The sequence below is a fragment of the Hyla sarda genome, chromosome 4 (genome assembly GCF_029499605.1).
Source record: "Hyla sarda isolate aHylSar1 chromosome 4, aHylSar1.hap1, whole genome shotgun sequence".
Lineage (NCBI taxonomy): Eukaryota > Metazoa > Chordata > Amphibia > Anura > Hylidae > Hyla > Hyla sarda.
Window position 1 is genome coordinate 402,450,156 of NC_079192.1, and position 17,390 is coordinate 402,467,545.

Sequence of the window (17,390 nt, forward strand, 5' to 3'; positions counted from 1 at the left end):
CAGTATAGAGGCCTACTAGTATATATGGGGCAGTATAGAGGCCTACTAGTATATATGGGGGCAGTATAGAGGACTACTAGTATATATGGGGCAGTATAGGGGCCTACTAGTATATATGGGGCAGTATAGGGGCCTACTAGTATATACAGGGGCAGTATAGAGCCCTACAATTACATACATATAACATATTCCATAACCCCGTGCCGTTGTAGTCTCCTAGAATAATGGCCTATCGATGGTGAGAGTGGTAGTATAACAGCAGAGTCACCCCTTAAGTTAGGGTCCTCATACCTGAAACGTCATCTCTCTTCACTTCTAACTCAAATTCTGCAATGATATGGGAGACCTCCTTGGACGGAGATTTGCGGCCTCGTCTTTTTTTCTTGGAGGAGTCGCACTTTAGGTTCACGTAGGTAACATGGCAGCTGTCTGTAAAACGACAAGTAGAAACACCGCTTACAGATTACTTCACGGAGAGGATTGCGACATTTCTCCATAGCAACCAAACCTGACAGCCATTTCCATTGGTTGCTATGGGTAAGGCTGCTGCTTTGCACGGATAGAACGTACCCATCATCGACTGTTTTCCGGAGTCCTTACTCTTGTCCTTGCTCCGTGGACGCAGGTGGCACTTGGCATCTTTAATTTTAAACCGGGCTTTCTGGGTTATAGGAGCTCCGATGGGATCTAGATGTAGGTGTGGAAAGGTGAGTACCAAAAATAAACAAAAATGTTAAAGGGGTACTCCGGAGGAAAACTTTTTTTTTTTTTTTAATCAACTGGTGCCAGAAAGTTAAACAGATTTGTTAATTACTTCTATAAAAAAATCTTAATCCTTCCAGTACTTATTAGCTGCTAAATACTACAGAGGAAATTATTTTCTTTTTGGAACACAGAGCTCTCTGCTGACATCACGAGCACAGTGCTCTCTGCTGACACCTCTGTCCATTTTAGGAACTGTCCAGAGCAGCATATGTTTTCTATGGGGATTTTCTCCTACTCTGGACAGTCCTTAAAATGGACAGAGATGTCAGCAGAGAGCAATGTGGTCATAATGTCCAAAAAGAAAAGAATTTCCTCTGTAGTATTCAGCAGCTAATAAGTACTGGAAGGATTAAGATTTTTTTAAATAAGTAATTTACAAATCTGTTTAACTTTCTTCCACCAGAGTACCCCTTTAAAAAAAATAAAAATAAATCAATTTACTATAGACCAGTGTTTCCCAACCAGTGTGCCTCCAGCTGTTGCAAAACTACAACTCCCAGCATGGGAGTTGTAGTTTTGCAACAGCTGGAGGCACACTAGTTGGAAATCACTTATATAGTCTATGCAAGTGTTTCCCAACCAGGGCACCTCCAGCTGTTGCAAAGCTACAACTCCCAGCATTCCCGGACAGCCTTACGTCCATTGTCGTTAAGGGGTTAAAGGGTACCTGTCACCAAACTAAACTTTTTATATATTGTTCGTGAGGTAATTGTAAGACACTTTGCTATTTACTTGCTGTTAAAATTCTCAACCTTAATACACTGCTCAAAAAAATTAAGTGAACACTAAGATAACACATCCTAGATCTGAAAGAACTAATCGTATGAAATACTTTGGTCTTTACATAGTTGAATGCGCTGACAACAAAATCACACAAAAATTATCAATGGAAATCAAATTTATCAACCCATGGAGGTCTGGATATGGAGTCACACTCAAAATCACAGTGGAAAACCGCACTACAGGCTGATCCAACTTTATGTAATGTCCTTAAAACAAGTCACAATGAGGCTCCGTAGTGTGTGTGGCCTCCACATGTCCGTATGACCTCCCTACAACGCCTGGGCATGCTCCTGATGAGGTGGGGGATGGTCTCCTGAGGGATGTCCTCCCAGGCCTGGACTAAAGCATCCGCCAACTCCTGGACAGTCTGTGGTGGATGGAGCGAGACGTCCCAGATGTGCTCAATCAGATTCAGGTCTGGGCAACGGGTGAGCCAGTCCATAGCATCAATGCTTTCCTCTTGCAGGAAATGCTGACACACTCCAGCCACATGAGGTCTAGCATTGTCTTGCATTAGGAGGAATCCAGGGCCAACCGCACCAGCATATGGTCTCACAAGGGGTCTGAGGATCTCATCTCGGTACTTAATGGCAGTCAAACTACCTCTGGCAAGCACATGGAGGGCTGTGCGGCCCCCTAAAGAAATGCCACCCCACACCATTACTGACCCACTGCCAAACCGGTCATGCAGGAAGATGTTGCAGGCAGCAGAACGTTCTCCACGGCGTCTCCAGACTCTGTCACATGTGTTCAGTGTGAACGTGCTTTCATCTGTGTAGAGCACAGAGCGCCAGTGGCGAATTTGCCAATCTTACTGTTCTCTGGCAAATGCCAAACGTTTTACACGGTGTTGGGCTATAAGCACAACCCCCACCTGTGGACATCGGGCCCTTATACCACCCTCATGGAGTCTGTTTCTGACATTTGAGTGGACACATGCACATTTGTGGCCTGCTGGAGGTCATTTTGCAGGGCTCTGGCAGTGCTCCTCCTGCTCCTCCTTGCACAAAGGCGAAGGTAGCGGTCCTGCTGCTGGGTTGTTGCCCTCCTACGGCCTCCTCCACGTCTCCTGATGTACTGTACTGGCCTGTCTCCTGGTAGCGCCTCCATGCTCTGGACACTACGCTGACAGACACAGCAAACCTTCTTGCCACAGCTCGCATTGATGAGCCATCCTGGATGAGCTGCACTACCTGAGCCACTTGTGTGGGTTGTAGACTCCATCTCATGCTACCACTAGAGTGAAAGCACCGCCAGCATTCAAAAGTGACCAAAACATCAGCCAGGAAGCATAGGAACTGAGAAGTGGTCTGTGGTCACCACCTGCAGAACCAAGAAGTGTGTGTGAGGAATGGTGAGGCACAGCTCTTGCAGGCTTCAGTGACGTTGCACCTGCTGGGGAACGCCCACTTTCTCCTGCCAGGAGCTCATACAATGTGAGCAAGGGGAAAGATATGATACAGACCTTTTTAAAGCTTGGAAAAAAGTTTAAAGGGCAGAAAGGGTGTTAGGAGTAGTTAGAAAATATAATATATATTTAGTTTAGAAAATATGGTATGATGACAGGTACTCCTTGACATTGTACGCTAGTGAATATTTAGATCATTGGACCTCCTACCTGAGCATGCTGGGATTGTTGAGTTGCGTCTTAGGACCACCTTGCTCTGTTGCAGGGGCACGCCGCAGCTCAGAGAATAACTATTCTCAGACTCTAGGAAAAGAAAAAAAAACATTAGTATGGCAATAAGGTGAATTGTATACTGCAAAGTATAAGAATAGTCCATGTCCTTGTACTATAAATGTTGGGTTAATGGGATGTCTGGGCCGGGTATGACCACCTTCATGAAAACCTGCTTTTTATTACTCCAAAGCTATAAAATAAACAAAATTGACTCAAAATGTCTTACCATTTCTGTGTTTACAGTTCCCATGGAGACCTATGTGTTCCCATGGTTACAGACTACAAACCATCCCTGTGTAGTCTGATCCACTGATTATATTTAAAACACCCTGCAGCCTCAGCGATCACCTCATTGGGGTAATAAATAGAGGTAGTGGGGTGGACTGGAGCACCAATGCTGAACTGGGTTACAAACTATGTAGTGGTACTCAATGTCAAGCAGCAGCTGATAAAGTTTTATAATAGTCTTCCCTATAAATCTTTTGTAAGACAACCATAAAAGGTGGACATACAATTTACATAACTGTTCTATCTCTGGATCTCCCCCTAATACATATTACAATCCGGCCTGGTCAAACGTTTAGGTTTCCTCTATGGGAAAAGGAGAGGTAAGCTGCTACCAGACAGCTCTGGGGTTGGCATCTAATCTCTTCCAGAACCATAGGGTTGGGTGGTAAAAATCCAACATGGCCGACTCTTCTCTCTACCGGGACCCTTTAGTCCAATGCAGTGTGTCTCAACCAGGGTGCCTCACGCTATTGCAAAACTACAACCACGAGCATGCTCAGACTGTCTAATATGCATGGCGGCCCACCACCTCCCCTTACAGATGATGTTGGGGGGGGGGGGGGGGGGGAGGGAAGGATCATATCTGTTGAATTTTAATGCCAATCCTTTTTTTTTACCCTGGAGATTAGAAACTGTCAGAGATGTCTGACTGTAGTTTTCTCTCTGTTCCCCACTGAAAGTACACGCACAATCATCCAAACTGAGTGTGCATGTGAATGAGTATGGGAAGGATCTCCTACTGCTTGACTGACAGTGACTGAGAAAATCTACTCATACTTGGTCCCAATTTACAAACCTGGAACAAAGAGTGTATTGGCCGGGCAGGACAAGAAGCAGTTATCGATCCCCGACGATTTACTGCAGATCAGCTGAGCTTTTGGGGTTGATTTGTAGCTGAGGACGCATTTTGCCGTCTCTAGGAATAAAGAGAAAACAATAAGACGCGACTGATTAAGATACCTTAGAAGTCAACTACCTTTGGTCAAGATCCTAGAAAGTCGACACGCAGTATACAGAGTATATCACAAATACCACCAAAGTGAAGGTGTTAAGGTTGGCTGCTGGTTAGGCCCTAAAATGTGCGTGACTGTCGTTGTATACTTCTGAGTGCCAACACAAGATACAAACACCAGACAAAATGTTGGTATATATCTCCTTCTCAGCATAATGGCTAAGGAGCTGTCCCAATGAGTTCTGTTTATTATATGGAAGTACATTGTTTTTTTACAGTTGACAAAAAGGGGAGGTTAGTTATCAAGTCAAAATCATCATCTTACATTTTGATTGGTTATTTGAGTATTGTGTCGGTATATATTAGCATATTAAACATTCATTTGTTTCTTAACCATAGGTCACTTATGTTGCCATTTCCCTATTCTACCAGAACATTCCGGATGTATCCATCCTTCTGCACAGTCTATATTTCTTCAAATGTTTTGTTTCTAACTTCCAACCTCTTCTTTATCTTTCGTCTTTTGGCCTCGTCACAAGGTCTTCATCTTAGTTACAAGCAAATAGCAAGCTGATATATAGGTTAAGGGTAACAAATATCTTTCTGCAGCATTAGCAATGGCATATAAGTATTACTATATTGATCAACAATCAGAATCATTATAATCAATCTTAAAAAAGGCAAGTGAACTCACCAATACAGTCCCTCTTATTCCAATGCAGCTTCTTCCCAGGAGGACACAAGCAGTCGTAGCTTCCCAGCGTGTTTATACATCCCCAGTCACAGCTGCCGTTATTTATGCTGCATTCGTCGATGTCTGTAAGGAAGGGAGCATAAGGTTACACAAAACGAACAAACGCAAAAAAAGTGCAAAAACCTAAAAAAAAAACTGTAGGAATACATCATATAAAAGACACACATCTAGAACTAGTATACAAGGCACCAATCACACTTCAATGGGCACTGTCATTAAAACAAATTTTTGCTATTGCCTTCCTTACGGCAAATAAAATATCTTTCTAATGTACTTAACGGGTACTCCAGTTTATGAACTGGTGCCAGAAAGTTAGACAGATTTGTAAATTACTTCTATTAAAAAAATCTTTACCCTTCCTGTACTTTTTAGCAGCTGTATGCTACAGAGGAAATTCTTTTCTTTTTGAATTTCTTTTTTGTCTTATCCACAGTGCTCTCTGCTGACACCTGATGCCCGTATCATGAACTGTCCATTGCAGGAGAAAATCCCCATAGTAAAACTATGCTGCTCTGGACAGTTCCTGACAAGCACAGAGGTGTCAGAGAGCACTGTGGACAAGACAAAAAATAAATTAAAATCGAAAAGAATTTCCTCTGTAGCATACAGCTGCTAAAAAGTACAGGAAGGGTAAAGAATTTTTAATAGAAGTAATTTACAAATCTGTTAAACTTTCTGGCACCAGTTGACTTATAAAGACCTAAAAAAAAATGGTTTCTACCGGAGTACCCCTTTAAAAAAAATTCTATGTAAAAAGCTGCCACTAGGTGTTGTCCAGAGCACATTTCCCCCATCTCTTGCACATACTTTGGACATCTGCTGGCCTGGCAGAAGTCCAAAATCAGGAAATGCAGTCTGAGGGAGTGGGGGGGTGTAGCCTTATCCAATCATAGCTCATCTCACACTGAACTGCTCTGGCCTGTGTGTAGCAGAGTGAGGGCGGAAGTTCTCCCCTGTATGGCTTCAGATGATGTCACGCCTGCTGAAGAACGCCCCTTCCCCAATCTGTGAATCTGACTGAGCAGAAAATACAGAACAATATCAAGGTAGAAAACTAAAAACTAATAAAAATAAAGGCAGGGGGTGGTTTATCATGATGAGGGAAGGGAACTAGGAGGATTATAAAATGTAACAAAATCATGACAGGTGCTCTTTCAATCCCTGGGGTAGAGGTGACCACTTACAAAAGGCAAAAACCAATGTCCGGCAGAGCTGCTCGCAAACAGTCCAGCAGGCAAGTAGTATATAGTTGAAAATAGTATGGAGCACTCACCATATAGGACTTGATAGAATATACTTCATATTAAGAAAACTGTAGCAAGTTTCAAAGATAAACAGGTGTAGAGACAAAGAGGCTGGAGTGCTTCACCGGGCAGGCGATAGCCTGCCCGGTGAAGCCCTCCTGCCTCTTTGTCTCGATCTTCTATCAAGTCCCATATGGTGAGTGCTCAGTACTGTTTTCTACTATATACCACTTACATTATATAAAAGGCTGTCAACATTTGACTAGTAATACACAGTTTAGTCACTTTGAAAATGCATTGCACTTATTTTCCCATAGTGTACTTCAGAGCTGAATTCATAATTCTGCTTGGAAACAGTCAATGGGCTTGTTGTCATAGCTTTAGCTATGTATGACCTACCTACACAGAGAAGATAAGACCTGTAGTGTTACGGTATAATCGATGGCTGGGGAACGTAGTAAACTGATAAAGAATGTTTGCCTGTCGTCAGCAAACACTTGTCGAAGTGATCTAGTTACTCAGAAAAAATTCTGGATTTATTTCTACTTATAGTTTATACCGGCACATACAATCAGGGATGTCGTATTTTAGGCTGCCTTCTTGGGACTTGTTTAGCCTGTCAAATTTGCTTCCTATTCAGATGTTCCACGTCAAAGACTTGACGGCTTACAAATAAGAACTGTAAGCAAAGCGTCCACCTCAAGCTTGTTCTGGCATTGTAACTATGTAGAAAGCTTGGTTCTGTCACCATATCTAAGTGTAAAGCTTTGTTCTGTTACCATATCTATTTACTAACCTTGATATTTTACCTCTGAAGTAAACTTGATTCTGTTATCCTATCTATGTAGTGAGCTTGGCTCTGGACATTGCTTCTCTGTAGGAAGCTTGGTTCTGTTGCTGTGTCTATGTAGAAAGTTTGGTTTTGTTACCATATCAATGTACCAAGCTTGATTCTGTTATCCTATCTATGCAGTAAGCTTGCTTCTGGCATTGTAACTATGAAGAAAGCTTGGTTCTGTCACCATATCTATGTGGAAAGCTTGGTTCTATTACCGTATCTATGTACTAACCTTGACAATGGCTGGGTGAGCCAGCCGAAACGTTGCCACCACGTTTGTGTAATAAAGGACCGATTCGCACCTTATGGGAGTGCTGTTGCCTGTTCGTTTGCTATGTACTAACCTTGATTTTTTTATTTTATTTTTTTTAAATGTAATTTTTATTAAAGAATTTTTCAGAAATACAAAACCAAAAGATCAGGCATAAGCATACAAATAACATCAGAAAGGGCTGAAACCCAGCAACATTCTGTGAGTTACAAGTCAACGAACCCAAAAATAAGGCAGGACAAGGCAGGCCAGTAAAAACATGAAAAGCCAAGCTGAAGCCCCATTTATTGGGACGCTGACCCAAATGGACCGTAATGATAACAGCTTAAAAAGGCGGAAGTCTGAACACCAACAGATGTCAACAGAAAAGCCCAACAGGCAACAAACACAAGAGGGAGGGGGAGGGCAGGGGGGGGTGAGGACAGGGAAGGGACAGAAAGGGACCACAAAGACAAACACACAATGAACCACAAGTCTAGTAGGGAGTAGAAAGGAGAAAAAAGGAAAGAAGGAGAGGAGGTAAAGCTAGACTGATCAAGGCGGTTATTGATCAGTAAAGCGATCCCAAGGTTCCCAAACCGAAAGAAAGGAAGGGACAGAGTTACTGAGCGAGGCCGTGAGTGATTCCAGAGAATGGATTTCACGTATGTGGAGTAGCAGATCAGACACTGAAGGGGGGGAAGAGACCTCTTCCAACACTTCGCAATAAGCGTCTTAGCGGCCAGAGCAATATGCACGAAAAGCTTGAACTGTTTCTCTGTTTCTTAGATATAGTGGGATGGGAAAGAGGGAGAAGATAAACCAGGGGGTCCAGAGGCACCGAAATACTCACAGCATCACTAACCTTGATATTTCATCTCTGTAGTAAGCTTGGTACTGTTACCCTATGTATGCAGTAAGCTTTTCTGCAGGCAATGTATCTCTGTAGAAAGCTTGGTTCTGTTACCATATCTATGTAGAAAGCTTTGTTCTGTAACCATATCTATGTAGAAAGCTTGGTTCTGTTACCATATCTATGTAGAAAGCTTGGTTTTGTTACCATAGCTATGTAGAAAGCATGGCTCTGACATTGTATGTATGTAATATTTTTGGTTCTGTTACCAAATCAATGCAGTAAGGTTGGTTCTGGTACCATATTTATACAGCAAGCTTTGGTTTTTGCACCATATGTAATCAGTAAGCTTGGTTCTGCTACTGTATCTATGTAGTAAGTGTAAGTTAATTCTAAAACTTGTAGAGCTGTATGCTACAGAGGAAATTGTTTTCTTTTTGAATTTCTTTTTTGTCTTGTCTTGTCCACAGTTTTTGTCTTGTCCTCTGCTGACACCTGATGCCCGTATCAGGAACTGTCCAGAGCAGGAGAAAATTCCCAGAGCAAACCTATGCTGCTCTGGACAGTTCCTGATATAGGCATCAGGTGTCAGCAGAGAGCACTGTGGACAAGACAAAAAAGAAATTCAAAAAGAAAAGACTTTCCTCTGTAGTATACAGCTGCTAAAAAGTACTGGAAGGGTAAAGATTTTTTAATAGAAGTCATTTAAAAATCTGTTTAACTTTCTGGCACCAGTTGATTTAAAAATATATATATGTTTTTCACCAGAGTACCCCTTTAACCCCTTCAAAATATCTGCCCTATATGTACAGGATTACAAGAAAACTTACAAACCTCCACAATGTGTCAATCCATAGAGCGTGTAGCCCTTTTGGCAGAGACATTCGTAGCTCCCCGGGTAGTTGATACAGATGTGGTCACAGGTTCTCTCAAAGGAACATTCATCAATATCTAAAAAGAGAAAAAGAGAACAATACATGAAAAGAACATCCACTACGCTCAGGCATATTAAAGGGGTACTCCACCGCTCAGTTTTTGGAACAAACTGTTCCAAATGCTGGTTCCGGGGGCTCATTACGTCATAGCCCCGCCCTCTCAATGCAAGTGTATGGGAGCGGGCGTGACGACCCATAGACTTGCATTGAGGGGGTGGGACGTGACATAATGAGGGGGTGGGGCTATGACGTCACAAGCTCCCAGCGCCAGCTCCAGTGTTCGGAACAGTTTGTTCCAAACGCTGAGCAGAGGAGTACCCCTTTAATGGGGCTAATTTCTGTCACTCCCATATTACTTGTGAAGCCAGATCTACACCGATCAAAAAAGTCTAAAAATATTTTTCACAGCAATAGTATGATGTTCTATAAGGAAATAGGATATAGGGGCATTTTATGGGGTGTTCATTATTATTTCCTCTCTGTCGCTTATCTTAAAGGGGCATTTCAGCCAAAGACATTCATGGCATACATTATTGACTAGAATGCTGCTGATGAACGAAGGCATCCTTCCCGTTAAGTTTTTAACCCCTTTAAGGTTTATTAAGTGCATGCAGTACACATTATGAGCACAGGGTGGCGACAGAGTATAGAAGTACTGAAATGCGTAACTCCACAAGTGAAAATTCCAAAAATCACTTGAAGCCCAATTATATGTAACTCATTACCGTTCAGATATAGATGAATATGAACATTTACAATGATATTCGCCAGGTGTGGACAAGCAAATTTAGTAGTTTGGGTTCTTCTAGTAAGAAAAGGAAAGAATGTCTAAAGAGACTGGTAGAATATATATGAGCAGTAATATACCCATCTTCCATAAATGCTTCTTTGGGGCCCAGAGGCTTAGGAGTTGTGGTATAAAGTACATACAGTCATGGTCGTAAATGTTGGCACCCCTGAGATTTTTCTAGAAAATGAAGTATTTCTCCCAGAAAAGGATTGCAGTAACACATATTTTGCTATACACATGTTTATTCCCTTTGTGTGTATTGGAACTAAACCAAAAAAGGGAGGGAAAAAAGGAAATTGGACATAATGTCACACCAAACTCCAAAAATGGGCTGGACAAAATTATTGGCACCCTTAACTTAATATTTGGTTACACACCCTATAACCATCAATAAGCTTCTTACACCTCTCAGCCGGCATGTTGGACCACTCTTCCTTTACAAACTGCTCCAGGTCTCTTATTGGAAGACGCCTTTTCCCAACAGCAATTTTAAGATCTCTCCACAGGTGATCAATGGGATTTAGATCTGGACTCATTGCTGCCACTTCAGAACTCTCCAGCGCTTTGTTACCATCCATTTCTGGGGGCTTTTTGACATATGTTGAGGGTCATTGTCCTGCTGGATCTCGGACTCAAACCCAGCTTTCGGACCCTGGGCTGTACAGTGCGACCCAAAATCCACTGGTAATCCTCAGATTTCATGATGTCTTGCACACATTCAAAGCACCCAGTGCCAGAGGCAGCAAAAAAAAAAAAAAAAAAAAACATCATTGACCTCCACCATATTCCACTGTAGGTTCTGTGTTCTTTTCTTTGTAGGCCTCATTCTGTTTTCGGTAAACAGTAGAATGATGTGCTTTACCAAAAAGCTCTATCTTGGTTTTATCTGTCCAACTTGAATATCTTTGGAACTTGTTTGGGGCTGCTTATCCACCATCCGGACTATCCTGCGTTGACACCTTTCCTCACTTTTTCTCTTCCGTCCACACCCAGGGAGATTAGCTACAGTGCCATGGGTGCAAACTTCTTGATAATGTTGGGCACTGTGGACAAAGGCAAATCTAGATCTCTGGAGATGGACTTGTAACCTTTAGATTGTTGATATTTTCCCACAATTTTGGTTCTCAAGTCCTCAGACAGTTCTCTTCTCCTCTTTCTGTTGTCCATGCTTAGTGTGGCACACACAGACACACAATGCAAAGACTAAATGAACTTCTCTCCTTTTTATCTGCTTTCAGGTGTGATTTTTATATTGCCCACACCTGTTACTTGCCCCAGGTGAGTTTAAAGGAGCATCACATGCTTGAAACAATCTTATTTATCCACAATTGTGGTGTTTGGTGACATTATGTCCAATTAGCTTTTTTTTCCTCCCTTTTTTGGTTTAGTTCCAATACACACAAAGGGAATAAACACGTGTATAGCAAAACATGTGTTACTGCAATCCTTTTCTGGGAGAAATACTTCATTTTCTTGAAAAATTTCAGGGGTGCCAACATTTACGGCCATGACCGTAAAACCTTTTTTATTTTTTAATAAGACACTAGAGGGCACTGTTCCACAAGAGCCTATAGCCAAGCAAAGTGAATCAGAAATGTATTTAACTATATACCATCTATTTATTGTATCTATCTAATGATTTTCTCTCTAATATCTCTCTACTTAGCACATTGTTTCCCAACCAGGGTGCCTCCAGATGTTGCAAAACTACAACTCCCAGCATTCTGGGAGTTGTAGTTTTGCAATCCCTGGAGGCACCCTGGTTGGAAAACACTTAGAATCTCATATCTACCTAGAATTCCTAGGAGAGCAGCACAACCAAAGATGGAAAGGTAGGTTGAAGGTGCACGCTGAGTAGGGTCCTTGGTGAGGGGTTCCCAGCTTAGATAAATCCAGATGACAGCAGCACACAGAAGGAAGTGCAAAAAAGGTTTAGAAAACTTACTTCTGTGTCCTGCTGTTATCTGGATTTATCTATCTTTATCCTATCTATCTATCTCATATCCATCTCATATCTATCTATCTCATATCTATCTATCTATCTCATATCTCATATCTATCTCATATTTATCTATCTATCTCATATCTCATATATATCTCATATCTCATATCTATCTCATATCTATCTCATATCTATCTCTCTATCTATCTCATATCTCATATATATCTCATATCTCATATCTATCTCATATTTATCTATCTATCTCATATCTCATATCTATCTCATATCTATCTCATATCTATCTCTCTATCTATCTCATATCTATCTCATATCTATCTCATATCTATCTCATATCTATCTCATATCTATCTCATATCTATCTCATATCTATCTATCTATCTATCTCACATCTATATCTATCTATCTATCTATCTCATATCCATCTCTCCTATCTATCTATCTATCTATCTATCTCATATCTATCTGTGCTGCTGTTATCTGTTTTTATCTATCTATCTCATATCTATCTATCTATCTCATATCTATCTATCTCATATGTATCTATCTCATATCTATCTATCTAATATCTATTTATCTATCTCATATCTATCTATCTATTTATCTATCTCATATATCTATCTCATTATCTATCTATCTATCTATTTATCTATCTCATTATCTATCTATCTATCTATCTATCTATCTCATATCTATCTATCTCATATCTATCTATTTATCTATCTCATATATCTATCTCATTATCTATCTATCTATCTATTTATCTATCCCATATCTATCTATCTCATATCTATCTATCTATTTATCTATCTCATATATCTATCTCATTATCTATCTATCTATCTATCTATTTATCTATCTCATTATCTATCTATCTTCCTTTGTTGACACCATTGGGCCATATCCTATCTATTTCATTCTTATCCATCTATCTATGGTTCGGCCCTTTTTGCAGTCATCCTCCAATCTAACTAACCCTTGTGGCCATTGGGAAACCCTACACCCCCTAGTGCAGCGGGCGTCATGTCTTCACTAGAACCTTTAAGGAGGGGGTCTCCATAACTCCCACAGCCCTCAGTGCAGGGGACACCTGTATGTGCGGACCACTTTTCTATCTGAGGCTGCTATAGGGATTTAGGTGGGGTCCAGCCCCGGGTGACAGGATTGGGGGTTCCTCTAACCTTAACCGGCCCCGCCATGGGGTCTACTAAGGTAAATCCAGATTTATACATAAAGGTGGGAGCGAGGAGGTGATCCTGTGCTGGATGTTCTGGAGGGGAACGAGGCAGCGGATGGAGCCGGCCCTCACCACAAACTAAACCTTTAATAGGCAATTTAGTCCTAATTTAGACCTACAGAACGTGGCTGCTCTTCCTCATTACCATTATGAAAGTCAATAAGAGAGCCAGAGGCGGAGGAGGAAGGAAGCGGAGAGCACTGTAACGTATAAAACCCCCGGCGCTCCGCATCCCGCTGCTTTCCCCATCATTTAGTAGGTGAAGGATAAATAAGGGGAGGGGGATTCTGGGAAGTCTCATGGGCGACTCCGCACACCGAGTCCTGCTTAAAGAGAGACCCCAACGAGTGCAAACTACCCCCCTGTAATGTTATTGTAGAGAAACATTTCCATCTGTGGTCAGGACGGCGCCCCCTAGTGTGTCCAGGACGCTGCCCTATAATGGGGAGATAACTATCCTCCTGTACATACGCGGACATAGTCTACTTAGTAGGACATCGGATGTCAGCTTGGAGCAGTGTGTCCCAACCAGGGAGCCTCCAGCTGTGTTTTAGGATGTTCTGCAGCAGCTGCGGTGTGTTTTATGATGTTCTGCAGCAGTTGAGGTATGGATTATGTTATTCTGCAGCAGCTGAGGTGTGTGTTATCAAGTTCTGCAGCAGGTTAGGTATGGATTATGTTAATTTGAGGTGTAGGTATGGATTATGTTAATTTAAATTGGTGTGTGTTATCAAGTTCTGCAGCAGCTGAGGTGTTGTATGTCAGCTGAGGTGTGTATATTATTATGCTCTGCAGTAGCTGTGGTGTGTTTTATGATGTTCTGCAGCACCTGAGGTGTTTTATGTCAGCTGAGGTGTGTGTATATAATGATGTTCTGCAGCAGCTGATGTGTGTGTTATAATGTTCAGCAGCTGAGGTATGGATTATGTTAATTTGCAGCAGGTGAGGTATGTATTGTGATGTTCTGCAGCAGCTGAGGTGTGTCTTATGATATTCTGCCACAGCTGAGGTGTGTATTATGATATTCTGCAACAGCTGAGGTGTGTATTATGATGTTCTGCAGCAGCTGAGGTATGTATTATGATGTTCTGCAGCAGCTGAGATATGTATTATGATATTCTGCAGCAGCTGAGGTATGTATTATGAAGACCTGCAGTAGCTGTAATGTATATTATGATATTCTTCAGTAACTGTATTTTATGATGTCCTGCAGCAGTTGAGGTATGGAATATATAATTCTGCAGCAGCTGAGGTGTGTATAATGATGTTCTGCAGCAGCTGAGCTGTGTGTTATGATGGTCTGCACCTGCTGGAAAATAAATATTTTTTTTAAAGAGACAGGGAATTAGATTCTGCTTCTGTAGGGAGAGATAAGCAGCTTCTATGTATCGCCGCTCATCTCTGTATTATCATCCAGTGCGGATCCGATTGTCAAACTTTTATTATTTACAGAAAACAATGTGATAGAAACCTATACGTGATATATACAAGTGCACACTATAGCAGTATACTGTATATACAGACACTTGACCTCTGTTCTCCATTATTAATAGGCGCAGGCTGCTTCCTGTTCGCCGGCGCTCAATGCTTTCTCGCTCTCTCTCTCGGCTTCATTGGTTTAGATGAGAATCTACCGTCCTGGACGCGGCAGATTTATAAAACCACAACGCGTTTCCTCTCTCTTCTTGTATATACAATTGGAGCACGTTGGGGATAATTAGAGAAGGTTTTATATTATTGGGTTAATGACAAAATGAAAACTTTACCCGGCTGCAGCACAAAAGATTATTTTTTTTATTGAAAAAAAATAAAATTAAAATAAATTGACATTTGACAAAAGAAGAAGTCTGAACAATAGGGACCGAGAAAAAAAAAAGTAATTATAGGACCCCATAGCATAATTAAAGGGGTACTCCGGTGGAAAACATTTTTTATTTTTTTTTGTAAATCAGCTGGTGCCAGAAAGTCAAACAGATTTATAAATTACTAAAATCCCGGAATACCCCTTTAAACATATTTGTAAATTACTTCTATTAAAAAAATCTTAATCCTTCCAGTACTTATTAGCTGCTGAATACTACAGAGGAAATTATTTTATTTTTGGAACACAGTGCTCTCTGCTGACATCATGACCACAGTGCTCTCTGCTGACATCTCTGTCCATTTTAGCAACTGTCCAGAGCAGCATAATGTTTGCTATGGGGATTTTCTCCTACTCTGGACAGTTCCTAAAATGGACAGAGATGTCAGCAGAGAGCACTGTGCTCGTGATGTCAGCAGAGAGCTCTGTATTCCAAAAAGAAAAGAATTTCCTCTGTAGTATTCAGCAGCTAATAAGTAGTGGAAGGATTAAGATTTTTTAATAGAAGTAATTTACAAATATGTTTAAAGGGGTATTCCGGGATTTTTTTTATTTGACTATGCTACAGGGGCTGTAAAGTTAGTGTAGTCCATAATATAGTGTCTGTACCTGTGTGTGACGGTTTTCTCACAATTCTTATGTGATTTTCATCCCAATATTTAATTTTAACAGCATACAAAATTACTGCTGTCTTGGATTTTTCCCAGGTTGCAATGCGGTCGAGACCTGACTCACTAGTCAGCTGATGACAGGGAGCCTGTCTGCTTCAATGGGTGGAGAGAGCAATCTGCAAGTAATGCAACAGCTGGAGGCACACTGATTGAAAACCACAGGTCTGCAGCTCATTTATGTTTCAATGGGTGGGGTGGCTGATGTGTGGGAGGGAGGAAAATGGTATCATGGGATTTGTAGGCAAACAAGAAAACTGAAAACAGGAAATACAAGTTCAGAGAAAGCTAGCCACAGTGTTATGGTAATCTCACAACATAGCCATTTAACCCATGACAAGCGCAGATCCTTCCTAAGCATGTCCATTACTGTCTGCCAGGTAGGTACTAAAATCACCTTATGATGGAGAACCCCTTTAACTTTCTGGCACCAGTTGATTAAAAAAAAAAAAATAATAATAATAATAAATGTTTTCCACCGGAGTACCCCTTTAAGACCAGGTACAACCATGAAGACCATGCAAACGATCGTTCACGTTGCCCTTTAGTTTCATCACTGTCGTTTAAATGTCCGCACAAAACATCCAATTAGGCGGGGAACGTTTGCTTTCTTGTTTCTTGGCCGATTATCAGGAACCGCGATTCCTATGAACACAGATTGAGCTTATAATCAGCTCCTGTATAAGAGCAGCCTTAAGGGGGTACTCAGGGACTAAGACATCTTATCCCCTATCCTCTGGATGCCTGATTGTGGGGGTCCTGCCGCTGGGGACTGATTGCGGGGGTCCCGCCGCTGGGGACTGATTGCGGGGGTCCCGCCGCTGGGGACTGATTGCGGGGGTCCCGCCACTGGGGACCCCGGTGATCTTTCATGCAGCACCCCATTACCATCAGCCCCAGGAGCACGTTCACTCCGGGTCTGATGACTGGCAATCGATCACGAGGCCGGAGTATTGTGACGTCACAGCTCCGCCCCGTGTGACATCACGCCCCGCCCCCTCAATGCAAGCCTATGGGTGGGGGCGTGAACCTGATCTCACAGCTGTGTGAGTACTGACCGAGAGCAGCAGAGAGGAGTTTCTCTGAAGCAGATCAGCTTGTATGTGAATTATTTGTGGTGGCAGGGTGTGTGGTGCAGGGCAGATGTTGTTACCCTAGGGGCAGATGGCATTAACCCCTTATATTCGTGACGCCAGGGCATGGTTTGGCCTATAACCACCCGAAGGTATACCGTAGGATCCGGGGAAGGCACGGGGGCAATAAAGACTCCGCCGCCAAGTTATGGACAACAGTAGCTTTACTGAGGGTAGACAGATGGTAAAGTCTATACAGTTCAGCCAGGGCCTAAGGAGGTGACCAGTGATGCAGAGACCTTAAGGGCTTGCTGGGATTTGTAGTATGACTGGACAATTGAATGCAGACCACGCTGACTTGACAGATGACAGGGACTGACTTGACTTGACTCATAAAGCTGGGACTTTATCTTACTTGACTTGATTTTGGCTGCAGGATTGACTTTGAGGTCTCCAAC

At 42.0% G+C, this 17,390-nt stretch overlaps 1 protein-coding gene across 12 annotated transcripts in view; it reads right to left on the bottom strand.

Annotated features, from left to right (window-relative positions):
* Positions 1-17,390, bottom strand: part of SCUBE1 (signal peptide, CUB domain and EGF like domain containing 1) — a 278,625-nt gene that overhangs the window by 17,092 nt on the left and 244,143 nt on the right. For all 12 annotated transcript variants that reach the window (XM_056517388.1, XM_056517385.1, XM_056517386.1 and 9 more), the window contains 6 exons: positions 9,243-9,359; positions 5,164-5,286; positions 4,314-4,433; positions 3,167-3,259; positions 571-687; positions 292-429 (listed from right to left, as the gene is read on the bottom strand). In XM_056517388.1, the coding sequence (XP_056373363.1) occupies positions 292-429; positions 571-687; positions 3,167-3,259; positions 4,314-4,433; positions 5,164-5,286; positions 9,243-9,359 (708 nt within the window). The remainder of the gene's footprint in view (positions 1-291; positions 430-570; positions 688-3,166; positions 3,260-4,313; positions 4,434-5,163; positions 5,287-9,242; positions 9,360-17,390) is intronic.